At 39.8% G+C, this 21,960-nt stretch overlaps 1 protein-coding gene across 3 annotated transcripts in view; it reads left to right on the plus strand.

The window, feature by feature from the left end:
- The first annotated feature begins 535 nt into the window (after window positions 1-535).
- FMO2 (flavin containing dimethylaniline monoxygenase 2) overlaps window positions 536-21,960 on the plus strand; it is a 30,596-nt gene continuing 9,171 nt past the window's right edge. Inside the window, exons 1-6 of one of the 3 annotated variants that reach the window (XM_043567616.1) lie at window positions 536-650; window positions 890-1,138; window positions 15,226-15,414; window positions 17,706-17,868; window positions 20,119-20,261; window positions 20,578-20,783. In XM_043567616.1, the coding sequence (XP_043423551.1) occupies window positions 1,007-1,138; window positions 15,226-15,414; window positions 17,706-17,868; window positions 20,119-20,261; window positions 20,578-20,783 (833 nt within the window). In that variant the 5' untranslated portion in view covers window positions 536-650; window positions 890-1,006. Of the gene's footprint in view, window positions 1,139-15,225; window positions 15,415-17,705; window positions 17,869-20,118; window positions 20,262-20,577; window positions 20,784-21,960 lie in introns of all 3 variants that reach the window. The other 2 variants (XM_043567614.1, XM_043567615.1) reach the window with 2 other exon arrangements.

The following is a 21,960-nucleotide window of genomic DNA, read 5'->3' on the forward strand; positions in this document are numbered from 1 at the left end:
GAATCACTAGAATCTACTCCTGAAATCAATGTTGCACTGTTTGCTAACTACCTTGAATGTAAATAAATAAATAAATAAATAAATAAATAAATAAATAAATAAATAAATATTTTTAAAATGCTGCTATACGTATAAAGGTATTGCCATACTGAAAAGTGAAAAATCAAATTGGAAATTATACTTAGAGTGCCATTCCACTTTTGTGGAATGTGTGTATATGTGTATACATACAAATATCTGGAAAGATACACCAAAGTGTCCACGTTGGTTATAATTATCTCTATACAGAGGGCTTAGGGATAATTTAACTGCTTTTAATTTATCCATGTTTGCTACTTTGCTAATGACCATTGGTCACATCCATTATAAAAAGGAATTTTATACTATGTGTATGATATGTGTAAGTATATAATGGTGTTACGGTGAAGATCATTACCCTGGACCTCAAAATATAAGCCTCTTGCTTAATTTCAGAACTCCTAACAAAGTCCTGAGAGTTTCAGGTTGCAAAATGCTGAAGGAGTGAGAAGCTCCTCCCACTCCTCACAGCCTCCTCCAACTAGAACACTTCTGACTGCTTCCCAGCCCACAACCAACATAAAAAAAAAAACCATTGTGTCAAGGAGACAGCACCAAAAGGCAAGACGAAGGTAAGGGTAATCACAGCTGGGGATAGTAGCTGAAAAGGAAAAGTTCAGCATGCTAAATTATGTCATGAAACTTGGCTCCTATACCTAGTGCTATATTATTAAATTGTTTGGCATTGTTAAATGGGTTGCTTTTAAATCCTAGACAAATTCTGTAGCCAAGTCTGGGAAAACAACTTGGTTTTACCAGGAAGGGGATGAGAAGTCTGGGATTTGACTAATGAGGAATTTTATTCAATTAGTGCTGCTTAGTATATTGCCAGTGCTACCGCGTTATTGAAAGCTGATTACTGACCACACTGCAAGGACTCTCTTACCAGTGAAGCAGCATTGATTGATCAATTCCTCGACAGGAGACCATGGCAAAGAAGGTGGCAGTGATTGGAGCTGGAGTCAGCGGCCTGGTCTCACTGAAGTGCTGTGTGGATGAGGGACTGGAACCCACTTGCTTTGAGCGGACTGAAGATATTGGAGGGCTGTGGAGGTTCAAAGTAAGTGACATCTTTTTTTTTTTCTCTTGAGCAGACTCTACTGCTTTCAGAGTAAATCACAGCTGCAGAGGGGCCTTGTTGAAGGATCTCCTAAGCGACTTTGATCAGACCTATTTCATGCAGCTACACAGGAGCTATAGAAATAGGCTGTCATCTCTCCCAGGTCATGACTCTCCTAACCCAGATGGCCAACCCAGGCACATAAAGGACCTTTTCTTATGGATCCTGCAACTGTCTCACAGCCCACATTCTAGTGATTCTCAAAGCAACATACTAATGTTGGAGGACATTTTACAAAATAGAAGTGACAGGAATTCTTTTCAAGAGGCCACATCTATTCCAAACACTGAGCAAGTGCTTTTTCAGGGTGTGCTGACTTTCCTTTTCTCTGACAAATCATGTCTGTTTGCTTAGCATTACTGATGACACTCTAGGGTAACTTCTGGGAAACGCTTTAAAGGTATTATTAAACACATTCATTGAGTTCATTCTATTAGCCAAACCTAAATATTGATAATGCTCTCCACTCATCAGAATTTATATAAAATTTAAACAGATACATAGATAGACAACTGCAGAGATTCATAATTATCCCTTCCCACAGTGTTTTGATTTTAAATACTAGCTTGCCACCTCCTCAGTGTGAGATCTTGAGCAAGCTCTTGGCATCTCTGTGTCTTAGCCTTCTCAGCTGTATAATGGGAATAATAATATAAAAGTGTAATCACTCCACAGTGCTGTTTTGAAGATTAAGGGAGATAATTTATGTAAAGAAATTAGAGCACAATAAATGTCAGCTCCAATAGCTACATATTTTACAGACAACCAAACAGAAACTGAGGGAGATTAAGTAACTTGATCATGGTCACGTAGCTGGAATTGGCATTCAAACCCAGGTCTCTATGACTTCTAAACAGGCTAGCCCCCTACTTATAACCATGCCCTAACTTGCATTTTTTTCTCAGAAAGTTTAAACAGAAGTGCTAGCTCAGAACTCCTGTGCAACAACTTTAGGATTGTGTATCAGGTGCATCTAAGTGAGGGAGTAAACAGTTGCGAACACTCTAAACAGAAGCAAAAGGTTCGAATACACTCAAAGCAGACTCCAAGGTGCAGTTGGGTGGCTCAGTCAGTTGAGCGACCAACTCTTGATTTTGGCTCAGGTCATGATCCCAGGGTCATGGGATCAAGCTCCACATCTGGCTCCATGCTGAGCATGGAGCCTGCTTAAAATTCTCTCTCTCTCTCTCTCTCTCTCTCTCTGTCTCTCTGCCCCTCTTTCCGGCTTGCTCTCTCTCTCTCTCAAATAAAAATAAATAAAAATAGGGGCACCTGGGTGTCTCAGCCGGTTTAGCGTCCGACTTCAGCTCAGGTCATGATCTCACGGTTTGTGAGTTCGAGCCCCACGTTGGGCTCTGTGCTGACAGCTCAGAGCCTGGAGCCTGCTTCCGATTCTGTGTCTCCTCCTCTATCTGCCCCTCCCATGCTCATGCTCCATCTCTCCCTGTCTCTCAATAATAAATAAATGTTAAATTTTTTTTTAAATAAAAGCAGACTCTGACATTAGCAGAGACCATCAAAAGGGCTCTGCCTACAAGCTGACCAATTAGGGGGAAGGCACAGGCATCTAGCACATGTGCTTTGCAAGTTCGAACTGAATTTTATGCCAAAGTGGATTTTTTAACCTGGGGCTTCTCAAATGTGTATGACTATAAGACATACCTAGAGGGTTTTTTAAAGATACTTAACACCAACCCAGACTTATTAAACCAAAATCTTCTAAGGAGGGGAATCTGTTTTTAACAGGAGTCTCCAATGAATCTTACAATGAGACAAATTTAGCCAGCAAATTGCACAAATACCAAATAAAAATCTATTCATTCAACTATGCAAACATAATCAGAGCTAATGATGGAGATATTGATCCTTATATAGGACAGGTAACTTGCAGAGAGGAAACTGGAAAAACAGTTTGAATCACATTCATTTCTTACTAACAACTGGTCATTAGAAACAGCTTTTCCTGGGGCACCCAGCTGGCTCAGTTGGTTGAGCGCCAGACTCTTGATTTTGCTCAGGTCATGATCCCAGGGTCATGATCCAGGGTAATGGGACCGAGCCCCATGTTGAGGCCCGTGTCGAGATCCATGCTGAACGTGGAGCCTGCTTAATATTCTGTCTCTCCATCCTTCTCTGCTTCCCCCCCCCCCCATCTCTAAGATGATTAAAGAAAAAAAAAAAAGAAACATTATAGCTTTTCCTGAGAGGGTGATATAATAAGGTGGTCATTCCTGTCTTAACCAAAGATGTATTATTTTTGTTGACTCTAGGTTCACTCTAGGTTCCATTTGGGTGCCCCGCCCCGGGAGATTTTTAATCTAAAGAATAAATGTGAAGTTATAACAAATTTATTATTAAATATAAATTTGTCAGTGTCTTATTACCTGATTTGGGACTTAATATCTAAAAGCCAAATGTCCAGGGGTGCCTGGGCAGCTCAGTCGGTTAAGTGATCGCCTCTTGACTTTGGCTCAGGTAATGATCTCATGGGTTCGTGAGTTCAAGCCCTGCATCTTGTTCTGTGTCGATGGTGCAGAGCCTGCTTTGGATTCTGTCTCCCACTCTTTCTGCCCTTCCCCTGCTTGCTCTCTCTCTCTCTCTCTCTCTCTTTCTCTCAAAATAAACAAAAAATAAACTTAAAAAAAAATTAGAAAGCCAAATGTCCCTTATATGATTATCATCAATTTGGTGATAGAAGCCCTGATAGACCACATATTTTTATGTGGTCTGTCAAAAATATGACTTGATGAATTCCAGGAAGGTTTCTTCCTGCCCCCAAATACTTTTCCTGCTGTCCTAATCCCAGTTGCCAGTGTTTAACATTTCAGAATTAGAGATACCTTCCTATGGGTTAGAAAGGAAAAATTAGATTAAAATTTGAGTTAATTAAACCTCATTAGATATAAAATGGTGAAGTATATAAGTTCCTGAAACCTTTAACAATATCACATTTCAAACCTCTCAAAACTACGTCCAATAGAGAAACAAACAATTTTCTCAACCCAAAAAAGACAAGTAATCTCCCTGCAGTGTTAAATATACAGTATGCAAAATATCCCAAGTGGCCAATGAGGCCGCGTGAGGGTCTTGATTACCAACAGACTGATTGCCAAAGGGAGGAGGCACCGAAAAGGATGCTGGGAGCTACCACACCCACTCCCGAGGAAGCTTCACCTCTTCGCTACTCTACCATCAAGAATCAATTTTGAAAATAGTTTATTCATTAATTTCTATATTTACACATAGTCCTTCTAAGATCACCTAACATATTTAGTGCTGACAAGTTAAAACAAAATTTAAGAATCATTGCCCCATGCCCTGCTCAGAAGGTGCTGGATTTTTCCAGAAGGTTCTCCAGCACCCCTTAGTGGCAGCTTTGCAACATGGGCGGGGTGCATCATGAACCTATTTTTAGCACTTTTCCAGCAATGGAAAAGTACTTTCCATGCATCATCTTATTTTTTTTCTTCATAATACTCCTAAAAAGCAGTGTCAGGGAGCAAGAATTCCTGTCCCCTCAAAAGTCCTTCTAACTGGACTAAGCATCAGATTGACATAAGACAAACTAACAGGAGAAAATCAAAGTTAATAGATGTTCCTGAGGAATCCACATAGACATAGAAATTCCAAAAACAGGGAAAATGAGGTATATACGTCATTCTAAAATAAGGAGAAGCGGGTAGGTTCTGGGACTTTAAAGGAAAGGAATGTCCTTCACACGGCAATAAGAATGGATGCTTGCTCTGTCATTCAGATGGGTCACTCACATAAAATTTTTCTCTGTTAATAACCCTTATTCTGGGAAAGACCCTCAGTTTAGATTCTTGTGTACGGTAAAGGGAGGACAAAAGTTTCTCTTGAGCCCCTAAGGACTCAAGTGCCTTCAGTTCAAAATAATCCACATGCCCAAGTGGCACATTTTGGGGGGAAGAGGGTCTGTCCTGAGATCCTTCAGTAGGTATTATGATTATCCTCGTGGACATATCAAGAAGAAGCTGAGTTTTGGAATGAACAATTTCTCCAGGGGAACATAGGTAGTGGGAAAGGCACAAAATGAAGGTCTATAAGATTTCTGAGCCTGCACACCTAATAATCTTACTGAGGTGTCAAGAGAGGAAAGCATGATCTACCTTTAGCCACTAACCTTCTCTGCCTCCTTCACTGTTCCTAATACCAGCGTTCACAGGAAAGTTACCAACATATATCGCATTTTTGTTTGTTTGTTTGTTTGTTTGTTTGTTTTACATTTGGTTATAAATAGATCTTTTCCCAGCTACAAATACTCAATTGTTTTAATCTTCATATAATACTCTCTAAATGTCTCTCCATCCTTCCTCTAGATTCAATCTGAAATACCAGTTTCTCTCTTAAAATGTGATTCACACAAGATCCAATATTCCAAACCAATTTATTTTTCCAACATATATATTTTTTCAGAACCAAAGGGGTGCTTGGCACTGCTTTAGACAATGTGGATAAATCCCCTTGAAGAATTTATAATCAATTGGTCTAACAATTGCCCAGCATGACTTATGTTTCAGTAGGCCTGGATGGTCTACCTTTGCTAAAACAATTTAATGCTGCATTAGCTTTTTCTGCATTTGCAAAATTAAAGCTATCATTCATATAATTATTTCGATAGGGATTATCTCATTTTATACTCACAATACTCTCCTACATTATTTGTTATTAATTTCAACTTAAATATAAGAAAACCAAGGGTAAGTGGCTTTCCCATAGTGACTAAATAAATAGTAGGTGTTAGATCTTAGAACTAGCCACAATATTGAGATTAAATACATATAGGCTCTCCGTCATGCTTTGTCTCACATAACTCCAATCATTTATACTGAGCTTAGGATCAATCAAAGTTCTGGATCTTTTCTATTTGAAGCACTGATGATCCAGGTCACTATTATTCTACCCTTATGAAACTGAATTGTCTTTTTTTTTTATGTTTATTTATTTTTGAGAGAGAGAGAGAGAAAGATCATGAGTGGAAAGGGGCAGAGAGAGAAGAAGACACAGAATCCAAAGCAGACTCCAGGCTCTGAGCCGTCAGCACGGAGCCCGACGTAGGGCTTGAACTCACGAACCGCGAGGTCATGACCTAAGCCGAAGTCAGACACACAACCAACTGAGCCACCCAGGTGCCCCTGAAACTGAATTGTTAATTCTACTTACAGGAGTTCACATTTGGGCATGTGCAACTGCATTTAGTTGGTTTTATCTTTGGTCAAGAAATATTCATTTGAAATTTCAATTCTGTCTATTCTTACTCAGCTCTTTCGGTTCTCTACTTTGGGTATACGCAAATTTGATCACCTGTATTTGTCTCCGTCAATGTTTTTGACTTAAATGTTAAAAATAGGAAGATAAAAATATGAAACAGACACTTGGGACATCACCAAATGGAACTTCCCAGGTGGCACCATCTATCTCTATACTGCACTCCTATCTTTCCTGTGCACCACAAACTCTCTTTTGTGTCGATTGGCTTATTCTTTTTAACAGCACATTCTGTGCACTTGAAGTTTAACATTATACAAGACTAATGTAGGGGCAGAAAAGTTTTCCCTTCTTCCCTTCTAGGTTCTTTGGCTGGTCTAATAATTTAATTGATCTATGACAGGGTAACAGGTCTAATAATTTAATTGCTATATGACAGAGTAACAGGGGAAAAGAAACAAATATTTAATAACATGTATATATCTTGTATACCTGGGATAGACTCAGGAAAACTGAGTAACTCCCCAAAATGGCCATCACCTTAAAGACCACCTTTAGCTAAAGACATGAGAAGATGTTGAGGGTAGGGAGTCAGTTCCAGGAGGTAACCCAGGAAAAGCAGTAAGAGTGAGGTTGTTGTGTAGATTTAAGCCATTGCCTTCTTCTTTGATAGGAGTTTCTAGACACTGACTCATCCCCTTCATCTTGGCACAGCGAGAGAGACACCCTTATGCAAGCAAGAGATTTCCCTTATGCAAGTAAATACCTCTCACAGAAAGGTAACTTCTACTCAGTTTTCAAGGCCTACCTATGTCTGCTGTTTCTTAAAAAATAACCAGTTTAAAATAATCCCCCTGCCAAACAGACATAGTCGAGGGTGGCAAATTCTGCTCCTCTTTGCTGGTTTAGAACGAACAGCCATTTCCTCTCCAGAAGAGATAACCACCTTCCCTTTGTTTTACTTCCAGGCATTCTCTTAGGTAAGCTTATCCCAAGAATCTATCGCAGCGTAATTCAATATAACTTAGGTTTTTGTACCTTGCTGCCCAATTAATGCAAATTTATTAATAACCAAATTTAACACGTTAGATATTTGTAACTCTCCAGGCAGTGAAATATAAAATACTGTGGATGGGTCTCAATTAAGTCTGTTCACCAGTAGTTCAAGATATATATTGGTTAACTTGCCACAATATTTTTAAAGTAATGTTTACGTGTGAAGAAAGGAAAAAAGTTTACAGCGGACGACTAGCAAAACCAAGTACTCATTCCCACTATACCACTGACTGTCCATTTTACTATCATTAAGCCCTATTTGCAGTGATGGTAAAATGCTTCTAGTTAACATTACATATTCTTTCATTCTTTCACCAAACATATTAGCTCATCTTGCACCATGCATGTCCCCAGAATATACTAGGTACCATTAACCTTAAAAACTGACAGTCATTTTACCAGCAAAAGACAGATTTATTGAGGAATAGAAGAGAATCGCAGTCTGGGACAAACAAGCTGTAGCAAAACTGTGTGCAATCCAGGGAACAAAGTAAAGGAATGCTTTTTAAAGGAGAAAACGGTAAGTTGGGAAGGCTGCTATAAACTAAAAGCCCATTGGAATAAACTTGGGGTTTGAGGTATGGTGGCTTCTCATTGGCTGAGCTGTTGTCCAGGACAGGGTGGGGGGCGGGGGGGAGGTGAGGAAAGTGTCTCTTCCTCCAAATAGAAGAATAAAGTAGTGTCCATATGCAAGGTCAAATCCATCTCTTCCTGTTGGGTCTGCAATTGACTATGAGTGGTAGGGCCAAAACTTCCCAACTCCATTTTAGTGACGTTTACTGTTACTAATTTTCACAGTACTAAACAGGCACAAATGCACAGTCCCTGCAGGCTAAGGGCTCATAGTTCAGAAGAGGAAATACTAAAGCAAATCCATATCAGAGTGCAATTTTATAAGGGCCGTTACTCTAAGTGTTATGGAAAGCACAGAACATCATGCAGTAGAGAACAGGGCAAGCTTCCTACACGACGAGATGCTTTCATTTGTCTTGACAATAAGCAGAGATCAGGCCTGTGTTCTAGGCAGTGTTCTAGGCAGAGTAAATGGCATGTGCAAAGGAGCTTGAGAAACCTGACACGCTTAGAGAAGATAAAGTCACGTGATGCAGCTAGAACAAAGGAGGCAGGTGGGTGAATAGAAATTGATGAAGCTGGAGAGAATAGTCAGGGTCTCATCATGAAGAACGTGTGTCCCATTCCAACAAGTATACTTTTTACCGTGAAGGCAGTAAAGAAAGTAGGCAATATTGGAGTCAGGGAGTTTAAATGGGGGTCACTATCAGTGAGCAAAGCCAGAGATCTAGGGAGGTACCAACCTAATAGAGGGATAGCAGAATGCAGTAACGGTCTAATAAAGATGGTGGCTCCCAACATTCATGTGCATAAGAATCAGCTGGGGAGCACTTTTTTTATATAAGTTTATTTTTTTGAGACAGAGGGAGAGAGAGAGCATGAGCAGGGGAGAAGAGAGAGAGAGAGAGATAGAGAGAGAGAGAGAGAGAGAGAGAGAGAGAGAGAGAATCCCAAGCAGGCTCCTTGCTGTCAGCACAGAGCCCAATTTGGGGCTCCAACTCACAAACCATGAGGTCATGACCCTAGCAGAAACCAAGAGTCCAACACTTAAGGGACTGAGCCACCCAGGCACCCCAGCTGGGGAAGCATGTCTTAAATACACATTAATGGACCCAAACCAGACCTGCTCAGAGTTTATGTTTTTCAAAGCTCTCCTGAAATCTTATCATGAAATAATCCATGAATGGCATTTGGGAACCACAATTTTTCCCCTAACTATAGGACAAGAACATAAAAATAGTTTCAGTTGTACTTATTTCAAGCAACGGAACAGATAGCTATAAGTTCCATCGGAAAGAGTGAAAATTTGGAGAGTGGTAGAAATTTTTTAAGAAATACAATTTTATTATTTCCAACTGCTTAGAGCAACTAGCCAAGAGAACAAATATTTACTGGTCGAGGTCAATATGCTAATGTATCACAATGAAAATGACTAATTTATAAGTGTTTGTAACTCACATTTATAATAAGTTGAATCTATTTTCACTGTATAAGTTTGCTCCCTTTAGTAGGTTAAATATTACCATTATAATCTTCCTTAAACTTAGTTTTTGCAACCTTTTTATTCTTACACAATGGAAGATAAACTTCAGTCTAATCTATGATCAAAATATCATAAATTCTAAATCAGTGCTCTCTGAACTAATTTTATTTTGCTAAATAGTCTTCTGACATTCAGAAAATTCTACATTAGGAAAATACTTCATCATATGACCATTTCTCTTAGGTAAATCGTAGCAAATTCTATCTGCTAGGAAATTCAGACTATCAGTATTTGTGCTTAAATATCATTTGTAGGTACTATTTCTATTTTAAATAAATATGAGTTACATTTATATGTTTTGAAAGCTGTGTCTCCCTGTCTTTGTCTTGGCTGAGAGGAAAGCTTCTCATCTTATTCTGTCTCCATTCTTCCATCCTCAGAGCCCAAATATCTATCTATCTATCTATCTATCTATCTATCTATAATTTTTTTTAATTTATATCCAAGTTAGTTGGCATATAGTGCAACAATGATTTGAGGAGTAGATTTCTTTTTTTTTTAATTTTTTTTTTACATTTATTTATTTTTGAGACAGAGAGAGACAGAGCATGAACAGGGGAGGGGCAGAGAGAGAGGGGGACACAGAATGGGGAGCAGGCTCCAGGCTCTGAGCCATCAGCCCAGAGCCTGACGCGGGGCTCGAACTCACGGACCGCGAGATTGTGACCTGAGCTGAAGTCGGACGCTTAACGGACTGAGCCACCCAGGCGCCCCGAGGAGTAGATTTCTTAATGTCCCTACCCATTTAGCCCATCACCCCCTCACAACCTATCCAGCAACCTTCTGCTCCCTATATTTAAGAGTCTCTCATGTTTTGTCCCCCTCCCTGTTTTTGTATTATTTTTGCTTCCCTTCCCCTATGTGCATCTGTTTTGTATATATTAAAGTCCTCATATGAGTGAAGTCATATGATATTTGTCTTTCTCTAATTCAATTAGCATAATACCCTCTAGTTCCATCCATGTAGTTGCAAATGGCAAGATTTCATTCTTTTTGATTGCCGACTACTACTCCATTGTATATATATGCCACATCTTTATCCATTCATCTGTTGATGGACACTTGGGCTCTTGCCATACTTTGGCTATTGTCAATAGCACTGCTATAAACATTATGGTACATGTGCCCCGTCAAAACGGCACACCTGTGTCCTTTGGATAAATACCTAATAGTGCAATTCCTGGGTGATAGGGTAGTTCTATTTTTAATTTTTTGAGGAACCTCCATACTGTTTTCCATAGTGGCTGTACCAGTTTGCATTCCCACCAGCAGTGCCAAAGAGATCCTCTTTCTCTGCATCCTCGCCAACATCTGTTATTGCCTGAGTTGTTCGTGTTACCCACTCTGACAGGTGTGAGGTGGTATCTCATTGTGGTTTTAATTTCTATTTCCCTGATGATGAGTGAAGTTGAGCATCTTTTCATGTGTCGGCTGGCCATCTGAATGTCTTCTTTGGAGAAGTGTCTATTCATGTCTTTTGCCCATTTCTTCACTGGATTATTTGTTTTTTGGGTGTTGAGTTTCATAAGTTCTTTATTGATTTTGAATACTAACCCTTTATCTGATATGTCGTTTGCAAATATCTTCTCCCATTCCGTCAGTTGCCTTTTAGTTTTGCTGATTGTTTCCTTCACTGTGCAGAAGCTTTTTATTTTGATGAGGTCCCCGTAGTTCATTTTTGCTTTTGTTTCCCTTGCCTCCGGAGATGTGTTGAGTAAGAAGTTGCTGCGGCAGAGGTCAAAGAGGTTTTTGCCACTTTCTCTTCCAGGATTTTGATGGCTTCCTGTCTTATGTTTAGGTCTCTCATCCATTTTGAGTTTATTTTTGTGTATGGTTTAAGAAAGTGGTCCAGGTTCATTTTTCTGCATGTTGCTGTCCAGTTTTCCCAGCACCACTTGCTGAAGAGACTGTCTTTATTCCATTGGATATTCTTTCCTGCTTTGTCCAAGATTATTAGTTGGCCATACGTTTGTGGGTCCATTTCTGGGTTCTCTATTCTGTTCCATTGAACTGATTGTCTGTTTTTGTGCCACCAAATGCCTTTTTATTCAATGTAATAACAAGCTCCCTGGAGACAGAAACTCTGTGTCCTGTTTGCATTTAGTCCCTAACTCAAAGCTCAGGGCCTGGACAGGAGAGATACTTGATATGTATTTGTTTATTAATAAGAATCATTCTCCCTTCTCAACCATCAGCAAAGGGTTTTACCCAGATTCATCTAAACACATAGACATCTGCTTCAGCCAACACAGGAGGAAGCCAACATAGAAACAAAGCTTTTTTTAACAGCTATATACCAATCAACCATAATAAAGATTATTACTTGATCTTCAGGGGAAAACTTGTGATGTCATCATCGATTGCTGACAAATGCTGACACCATTAGAACTCCCAGAGGAGAGTCTTGCCCTGGCTCTGAAACTTCTGTAGCGGTTCAGACATCACAAGCAGTCCTTCTCATGACTCCAGAGCCCCTTAAAATTGACCTGACAGAGGAGCCAACCACATTTGAAAGCCACTGTATTGGCACATGAAAAAACCAGCATGTTGGCTACACTATAACAATCTTAGTTTAGCTTTTTCAAGAGTCAAACTAGTCAAACTATGACTAGTTTAGTAAGATTAATCCTCATGACCTATAATAATAACAATCGAGGCAGACATGAGTTGGGCACTTATTTAGAGACAGGCATTGTGCTAAGCACTTTACCTAATCTCAGCCTGATAACAATTGACCAGTGTTGGAATTATTAATGAACCCCATTTTACAGGAGAAAATGAGGAAACTGACTTACGTAACTTGCCCATGGCTAAAAAGCCATTAGAGGTGGTAGAATCAGGCCATCAATCCAGTTTGACTTCAGAGCTCTCACATTTCCTCTGTGCCACTTATAAAATTATCTGATCTTGAGGAAAAAATAATTGGTATCTCTTTGCTTCACGAAATACAGTTGACCTTTGAACATCATGGGGGTTGGGGCACTGACTCCCACACAGTCAAAAATCGGTGTATAAATTTTGGCTCCTCCTTTGAAGCACCTAGGTGGCTCAGTCAGTTAAGCATCCCACTCTTGATTTTGGCTCAGTTTATGATCTCACGGGTTCCTGAGTTCAAGCCCCACATCAGGCTCCTTGCACTGACAGTGCAGAGCCTACTCGGGATTCTCCTTCTCTCCTCTCTCTGCCCCTCCAGTATACACAGTCTCCCTTAAAATAAATAAATAAACTTTAAACAAATTTTTTGGCTGCCCTAGAACATAACTACTAATAGCCTACTATTGACCAGAAGCCTTACTGATAACATAAACAGTCGATTAACACATATCTTGTATGTTGTATGTATTATATACTATATCCTTACACTAAAGCAAGCTAAAGAAAAGATTATTAAGAAAATCATAAGTACTGTACTATAAAACACCTATGTATAAATGGAGCCATGCAGTTCAAACCTATGTTGTTCAAGGGTCAACTATATTTCCAAGTTTGAGAATTTGGCTGGATAAGAAAGTCAGACATTTAGTCTTACCAAGGACATTGTACTTGACCATGCTGAAACATCCAGAAATATCAGTTTGACCCTAGTCGTATACAATTTGAAGCTAGTGTTTGAAAATTAAAATGATTTATTGATCCAGAGTTCAGGGTCGTTGTATCCTTGTGTATGAGGCAGAAACCACTTCATATTCTAACGCAAACTCCCTTGACATTCAAGCACTTACATACAGTTAACATCACACCAAACTGTAATCACCTAGAAAGCTGGCTGACCCTAAACTGACTAGCTTTTATCAAGCCATTTGAAACTGAAATAACGGTACAATCTGAGCCTTGATTCCAGACTAGGAAAGGTAAACACATTGTTCACATTCAAAAAGGCATTTGGCTCCTGACCTATAGCAGGCATGAATTGTGGATGGATGGATGGATGGATGGATGGATGGATGGATGGATGAGGAGAGATAGAAGGAATGCATGAGGGAGATGGATCCTCAAAACGTAGACTTAGTTAGCAAATATTCTACATACCACTCCTAAATGACATGATCTGAGCACAAACATTGTTTTAGCTTTGGTAACTCATATTCGTACTGATAATCCTGAAATTAGGACACAGTGAGGCCCAATGCATATAAAGAGCTTTGCTGATAAAAGAGGAAAGGTCCCACAGTTTATTCTTCTTTAAGTCTTTGAAATCAAATCCAACCTCTTGTGCAGAAAACTCAGGTGTGATGGTGAGTGTGCCTGTGTCGGTTATCTCGCTGCTAGAAAAGCTACCCTCAGTGCCTTTCATGTACTGCGGTGAATGGGGAGTTTTAACCAACAGCTTTGCTGAAGCTTGTAGCTTCCTTAATAACACAGACAATAACAACACTGTTGAGCATCCAGTAGCTGCCCATTTTATAGATGAGAAGACTGAACCTCACTGCACTGACTGGTCCGGGCCGCACGGTCTAAAGAGAGATGGATTCAAAGCCGTGTCTAACTCCAACAACCAGATTCCTTCAGCTAGTCCAGGCTGCCTCTTTCAGTGCTGCCAAAGATTTAAGGAGGCTGGATCTAAAGGTTTGGCAGGAAAGTAACAATTCTTCATGAATAATGATGAGAGAGAAACATGCACAACTGAGTTATTATGGTGGCAGGACTAGAGTTCAATATTTACTTTCCTTTATTTACTATTCTGTGGAAACGACAGAGTGCTGTTTCTGTATCACTGAGTAATCTATTCCAATTAATTCACGAGTTCCTGCAACTTTTCCATTTCATTACATTGCACCCTAACGTTGCATCATAATAACAACTACTGTTTGCCTGAATCATGCCTTAGTCTGCAGAAGCATTAATTGAGGAGTTCCTGGGTGGCACCATTTAAATTTTCTTGAGCAACCCTCTTTGATAACATGCCGATTTCAGGGACATTGAATCACCACACTTAGCTCTTACATAATTTAACATAAAGAACATTATCAGTATGCACAGCGCTTAGAGGAAACTATAAACTCAACCATAGCATGTGCTGTCTGCGGTTTTACCAAAGTATAGTGGCTAAGATTTAGATTCAAGTCGAAGATGTGATGGATGCTAATGCTGTTCACTTTTAGCACTTGAGGAAGGTTGGTTTCCATAAAGCGTAAAATGAAAGTGGGGCATTCAAACTAAGACGTGAAAACTACCTGCTCCCAGAAGTATTCATTTTAGGCACAATTCTCCAGAATACTTCCTCACCAGTATCCCAGAGTTTGTTGGTTCCTAAAGAGGTGGAAGGTGGAGATAGGCTCTCCAGAGGGAGTTCCGGAATGGGGCTAATTGTCACAATGGCTGGCATTAAGCAGGTAGAGAGGTGCCCAATATCCTGCAATGTGCCAAAACGAGGGTTGTCCCCACCTCCTATCCACCAGGGGCAATAGCCCCTCCAGTGAACAACATTGGAGGGCCCCAATGAGGCCCTCTCACACGGGATGATGGAACATATAAGCCGCACCTCAGCACCCAGACACTGTAGTCCCTCTGCAGCAGTGAAAGACGATCACATAACCCAAGGGTTTGACTCGGAAGAAGAGTAAAACACCAAGGGATCATTTTAAACGTAACATGATTATCACTTTTTTTAAATTTTCTTCTTTAGGAAAATGTTGAAGATGGCCGAGCGAGTATCTATCAATCTGTCATCAGCAACACCAGCAAAGAAATGTCCTGTTTCAGTGACTTTCCAATGCCTGAAGACTTTCCAAACTTCCTGCACAATTCTAAGCTCCTGGAATATTTCAGGATTTTTGCCAGAAAGTTTGACCTTCTAAAATATATTCAGTTCCAGGTATTGTATTTTGGGGGGAATGGCTTTCTCCACATGGGTTCAGCTCACATTTAGAGAAGTTACTCTGGTAATTAAGAAAAAGTGAAGAAAACAAAATATTTCAATCCAATTCTTTGCTGAAAGATAAGAGCAAGATAGAAAGCCCAAAAGGTAGTGTCACTAACCCCGATATTATAGATTACATGCACATTAGCAGAAGAGGAAAATCACCTGTTAAAACTAAGGATTTGAATAATGATGATATTGACCATGAAACTGCACTTAAGCTAATATCTATAACCCCTGCAGACCCCTAGCCTCATTTCCCTTGAAAGAATAGAAGAAGAAAATCAAACTGCTATTTCATTTTTGGATCTTCTCTGTAGAAATGGAATTGCTGAGAAATACGTATGAAATAAACTCACACTCTCCATTCATTTCATAAGCCTGTAGAAACTATTTTTGGTCTTTGGGGGGGGGGGAGGCATGGCACATTCTCTGGCAACATAAGGCTGGTTGGATCATTTTTAGATACAATTAGAACCACCTTTCCTGTGCTCCCTCAAAAACAAATAATCAACAAGAACAATATTCTCACTATACATGCTGGATTTTTATCAATAACCTACACTCTGAAAACTAGTAACTGTGCTTAGGAAACAAAATTAAATTATACCTCTGGATAAATAACTGTGAGTGAGCTTATTTTCTTGTAACACAAGAAAAAAAATCTCATTTTCTCAGTAATTTCATTTTTGTTCCAGGTTTGCATTCTATTAATTTATAGTAGCTGATTGTGGTGGAAATCTATATTTGTAACTACCATGAAAATGTATCTGATGTAGTTTTCCCCAATGCCTGGCAGAACCATCCTATGAATAACAGATTTTTTTGTACCAGAAGCTTTAATAGGTCTTTGCCCATTTGACTATCAATTTATTTAACAGATATATTGCCCTCTTATGATATCATTTGTGTTATGTGTTCTTTGAAAGGTCATGTTAAAGTTGCGAGGGAGCTGTTTCTTTTGTTTATTGCATTACTGCTGTTGGATTCCTGGAGATTAGAGAGGGGTTAGGAACACTCATTTCCATTATTAGTCTCTTGGTACAAGTCATAAGATATTAGGGCTCCACTCGATCTATAAAAGCTCTGTTTCATTTCTAATAGCCTCCTGAGTTGCACTGAAGGTGTTAGTTCCCAAAGCACATTTTTAGTAGCAATAACCCACAGTGCTTTAGCTAATATACTACCTTAAACTGCAAATCTGAATCTTTTCTCATAGCCAACAATGCCCAGACATTTTATAATACGTTAGCAAACTTTATACTAATAGTCTATATATTTTCTTAATTGGCACAGCTTCAAAAATTGCCAACCCAGTGTTTTTTTAGATATCTGAAAATTTGAAAAGTAGGTGTATGGGACTCAAATACTTGTAAGCAAGAGAAGCATGCCATGACTCTAGAAGTAAGAAAAATTTTGTTTCCACTTGACATTGTTTCTTAAACACCAAAGATGTATAACCTTTATGGGCATTTACAAATTCATAGACCTCCAGTGAGCTACATTAAAAAAAAAAAATTAATGGGGGTGACTGAGTGGCTCAGTCGGGTTAAGCATCTGACTCTTGATTTCAGCTCAGGTCATGATCTCATGGCCTGTAAGTTCAAGGCCCACATCAGGCTCTGTGCCGACAGTGCAGACCCTGCTAGGGATTCTCTCTCTCTCTCTCTCTCAAAAATAAACTTAAAAAAAGGATTTCCTATTAAAAAATTAATGAACATAAATTATTTCATCCAAATGAGATCATGAACTATATTGCTATAATGATGTACTCTGTTTTAAAAATAATTAATATGGACAGCTACCATTCATGGGATGCTGACAATGTGCCAGGCACCATGCAAAGTGCTTCACACGAGATGTCTTCTCTAGCACAGATTCTGCACAGAGGTGGACACATAAAAGTTTCTTAATCAATACTGACTGTACGATCACTTGAATAATAAACATGTGTTTTGTATCTTGCCCAGAACTTGTCTGTCTCTCTCAAGTCCTTATTCAGTCCTTAACAGACAGGTTCTCACTGCTGAGTCAGGCCTCTTGCACAAAGTACCGTATCCTTGGTAGCTCCCTGCCAAATAAGAATGAGAAGGGGATGCTTCGCAGTCTCTGTCTTCAGTGAGTTGAAATGGATTCAAATGGAACCGAGATGGAGTCTGCCCATCCCCACTCCCAGGGTACTACTGAATGAAGCCCCTGTTATGCCAGAGGAATGCTCAATGATGCCTTCTCTGTGTTCGTTCAAGACAACCGTCCTCAGTGTGAGAAAACACCCAGATTTCTCATCCTCTGGCCAATGGGAGGTTGTTACTGAGAGCAACGGCAAGAAGCAAAGCGCTGTCTTTGACGCGGTTATGGTTTGCAGCGGCCATCACATCCTCCCTCACATCCCACTGGACTCCTTTCCAGGTGAGGCCTGCGGGGATTCCCAGCTTTTTGGAGTAGGTCTTGTTGGGGAGGAAAATTTTTCCTCGACCCTTCCACATTCTTTTGGCTAGTCTCAGAGTTAAATTGACAAGACAGACTAAGAGAAAAAAGTTTAATTTAATTATGCATATAGAGACTCCGTAAGAACATGAGGTCCACAGGCAGTCAGGCAATTGAGGCTTGTGTGCCATTTTGAGCTAAAGAGAAGGGGGCATGGGTTAAGGACTTTAAAGGGAAGGAAGTCAGTTCACAGGAAGGTGAAAAAGCCTTCTGTTTGATGGCCCATCCAGAAACAATGGGACAAAGAGAGGAAGTTTAACAAACAGACTTTGCTAAGTTCCTCCCTGTCTACCTCCCCTAGTTCATATTATACTGTAGTTATCGACAGTGACAGCTCCCTCCCAGGAGCAGGTCCTCTGTCTAAATTCTTTTAGGCAGTCGGGGGAAGTCAAAGGTTTTTCTGTTTTAAGGAGGCTTCTGTTCCTTAAAAATTACTAGCTTAAAATAATTCACATGCCAAGGAGGCTCATTTCGAGGTGATGAATTTGGCTGCCCTACAGTGTCCAGGTATTTTATATGCAGATTGGATTGACAGGCAAAATTAGCTACTGCAACGGGACATAATATTAAGATCTGGATAGAGCCAGAAAGATGAAAAGCTCCACACGCCATCTTTGTTCCCATTGACCTCTGGGTCTTCATGACACAGGGACTTCGGCCAACTTCCTCCAAAGTCACTAAATCTTCCCTGGGATTTCAGAGAACTTTCACCCACATTGGTTCTCCATTGGCAAGGCCCTTATATCCATGTGCCTACCTTGGCCTTTATCTAGCCTACCAAACCCTGTGACTCTGTTATATCCTTGGAGACTTTTCCTCAGAGCCATGCCCACAGACAGGGATATTGAGGAGATTTCCTGGCAATAAGTGCTCCTACAGGACACTGATGGACACAGAGAGAGTGAAGGAGAGGGATGTAGCCAATGGAACCCCACATCCATCTCTCCTGGTACTTCACAGGCCCTTCTCTCAGAGAGCATACTGCCTTCTCAAGGCCCTCAGGGGAATGTCTAATACAGTGGTTCACAGTCCAGACCTCACACTCAAACCACCTGTGGAGTTTCTAACATCCTAATGACCCCCAAAAGTTCAAATGATACAAGGTAGGCCTAGATCAATTAAGGGTTGCTCAAGTGATTTTAATATACAGCCAGGCATAAGATCTTCTACCCCAAAGCAAACAGAATCACCTGGTGGGCTTTTAAAACCACAACTTGCTAGGCTCCACCTCTGGTATTTCCAACTCAGTAGATACGGTGTCATGAGGCTGAGAATTTGCATTTCCAACAAGTTTCCAGGTTCCAGCTAATGATGCTGGCCAAAGGACCACACTTTGAAAACTAATGATCTAAAGGTTCTTTCAAGCAACCCACGATCAAAGACAAATACTTTAATAAAGTCATATTTTCCTGGGAAAGACAGAGAGAGGCTTGTCTTCAAAAAGGTTTGTCCAGTGAGTTACTGACTTACCGCAATGTAGGAAGTGTCCTTCAATTTCTAGGTGCCTGTTTTTAGTTTATTTTCGTTTTTGTTTGCTTTTGCAAAATAAGAATGATAAATATTATTCAATTATTACACAACTACAATAATAGCACTTCACAATATGTCAAATAACATTTAAAAGAATACATGTGTTAAGTGATATTAAAGTATCACTATACAATCCAATAGGATAGGGATGGCTCAGTCGATTTGAGCGTCTGACTCTGACTCAGGTCATGATCTCACTGTTCATGGATTTGAGCCCTGCATCAGACTGCACTGACAGTGCGAAGCCTGCTTGGGATTCTCTGTCACCCTCTCTCTGCCCCTACCCTGCTCTTTCTTTCTCCCTCTCTCCTTCTCAAAAATAAAAAAATAAACAAACAAAAAAATAGGATAATGGGTAGTGAGAAGCCAGCATCCGACTCTGCTGTATTCATTGAAGCCATTTGTTTATTCTCTAATAAATATATAAGCTGCAGCCTCTGAAATCAACTCTTTTGGTCCTGTGCCATATGCTAGCATTTCTTCTATACCTAATTCTTTGAGTCTGCCAATCGGTCTTGCCATTGCAACTCCCCTAAGAGGGGAAGAGGTAAAATAAATAACTGACCCCAGAAAAGAAAAGCTGAAAATGCACTTTTACTGAAATGTACGTGGTTCATGGATTTCTCTCTTCTTCCCCTGAAGGTATTGAGAAGTTCAAAGGCCAGTATTTCCATAGCCGCCAGTACAAGCATCCAGAGGGATTTGAAGGGAAACACATCCTGGTGATTGGACTAGGAAACTCGGCCTCAGATATTGCCGTTGAGCTGAGTAAGAAGGCTGCTCAGGTGGGATGCTCTCTGCTTATCTTGTACCATGGAGGAAGGGAGGAAGGACATATTGGAAAACCCCAGCCACGTAACCAAAAAGCTCCATTACTCACTGATTAGTTGGTTAGTTGGTTCCTACAGTGCGGTATCATTAAAAAAAAACCTGGTAGTCAGGAAGCCAAGGTTTACCTCCCAGCCCTGCCATTAATCAGCCATGTAACCCAGAGTTAAGTCTTTTTCTCTGAGCCATATATGTGATATATCACCTACACAGTAGATTCCTCCCACAAGGGACAATGCCCTGATTTCAACAGCATTCCTTTTTGCTTACCAGGTTTTTATCAGCACCAGACATGGTTCCTGGGTCATGAGCCGTATCTCCGAAGACGGCTATCCCTGGGACATGGTGTTGCACACCCGGTTTATCTCCATGCTCCGAAATGTCCTGTCACGATTCAAAATAATTCGAAAATGGATGATGGAACAGCAGATGAATCGGTGGTTCAACCATGCAAATTATGGCCTTCAGCCTCAAAACAAGTAAAGTCATTTTGCTTTTTCATGTTATACTCATTGATAAAGCAAGGGTGTTAGAGGTGCCTCTTGGTAAAGAGCCAAATTGCTAACACAGCATTTCGAACTACAACCTAACAGTATGGGTATTATAGACATTCCAGGATTTGAATTCCAAATTTGTGCTGCATACCTTTTAAAAAGTAAATACTTAAAGAGATGAAATAGAAAATATTATGAACTTTTTTATGGTTGAGTAATATTCCGTTGTGTACGTATACCACATCTTTTGTATCCATTCATCTGTCAATGGACAATTAGGTTGCTTCCATATTTTGGCTATTGTCAATAATACTGCAATGAACATTGGGTGCATATATTTTTTTTCAAATTAGTGTTTTCATTTTATTTGGGCAAATACCCAGTAGTGGAATTACTGGATCACATGGTAATTTTATTTTTAATTTTTTGAGGAAATTCCATAATGTTTTCCACCATGGCTGCACCAATTTGCACTCCCACCAACACTGTATTAGGGTTCCTTTTTCTCCACATTCTCACCAACACTTAGTATTTCTTGTGTTTTTTATTTTAGTCATTCTGACAGGTATAAAATGATATCTCATTGAGGTTCTAATTTGTCTTATGATTAGTGATGTTGAGCATCTTTTCATGCAGTTGTTGGCCATCTATGTCTTTTTTTGGAAAAACATCTTTTCGGGTCTTCTGCCAATTTTTAATTGGATTACTCGGCCATAAAAAAGAATGAAATCTTGGCATTTGCAGCAGCATGGATGGACCTAGAGACTATAATGCTAAATGAAATAAGTTAGTCAGAGAAAGAAAAATACCATACGATTTCACCCAGGTGTGGAATTTAAGAAAGAAAAACAAAACAAAAAAAAAAAATAGACTCTTGAATGCAGAGAACAAACTGGTGGTTGCCAGAGGGGAGGTGAGTGGTGGGATGGATGTAATAGACCAAAGAGATTAAGAGTACACTTATCTTGATGAGCACCGAGAAATGTGTACAATTGTTGAATCGCTATATTACACATCTGAAACTAATATAACACTGTATGTTAATTATACTTGGATAATAAATTAAAAAAAGAAAAGGAAATATTAAGAGCTGCTTCAGAAAGCAGAACTAGGATCATAGGAAGAACTTCCTAATACCCAGAGCTGTCCAACATTGGAAAAG

This window comes from Prionailurus bengalensis, chromosome E4 (genome assembly GCF_016509475.1).
Source record: "Prionailurus bengalensis isolate Pbe53 chromosome E4, Fcat_Pben_1.1_paternal_pri, whole genome shotgun sequence".
NCBI classification, from domain to species: domain Eukaryota; kingdom Metazoa; phylum Chordata; class Mammalia; order Carnivora; family Felidae; genus Prionailurus; species Prionailurus bengalensis.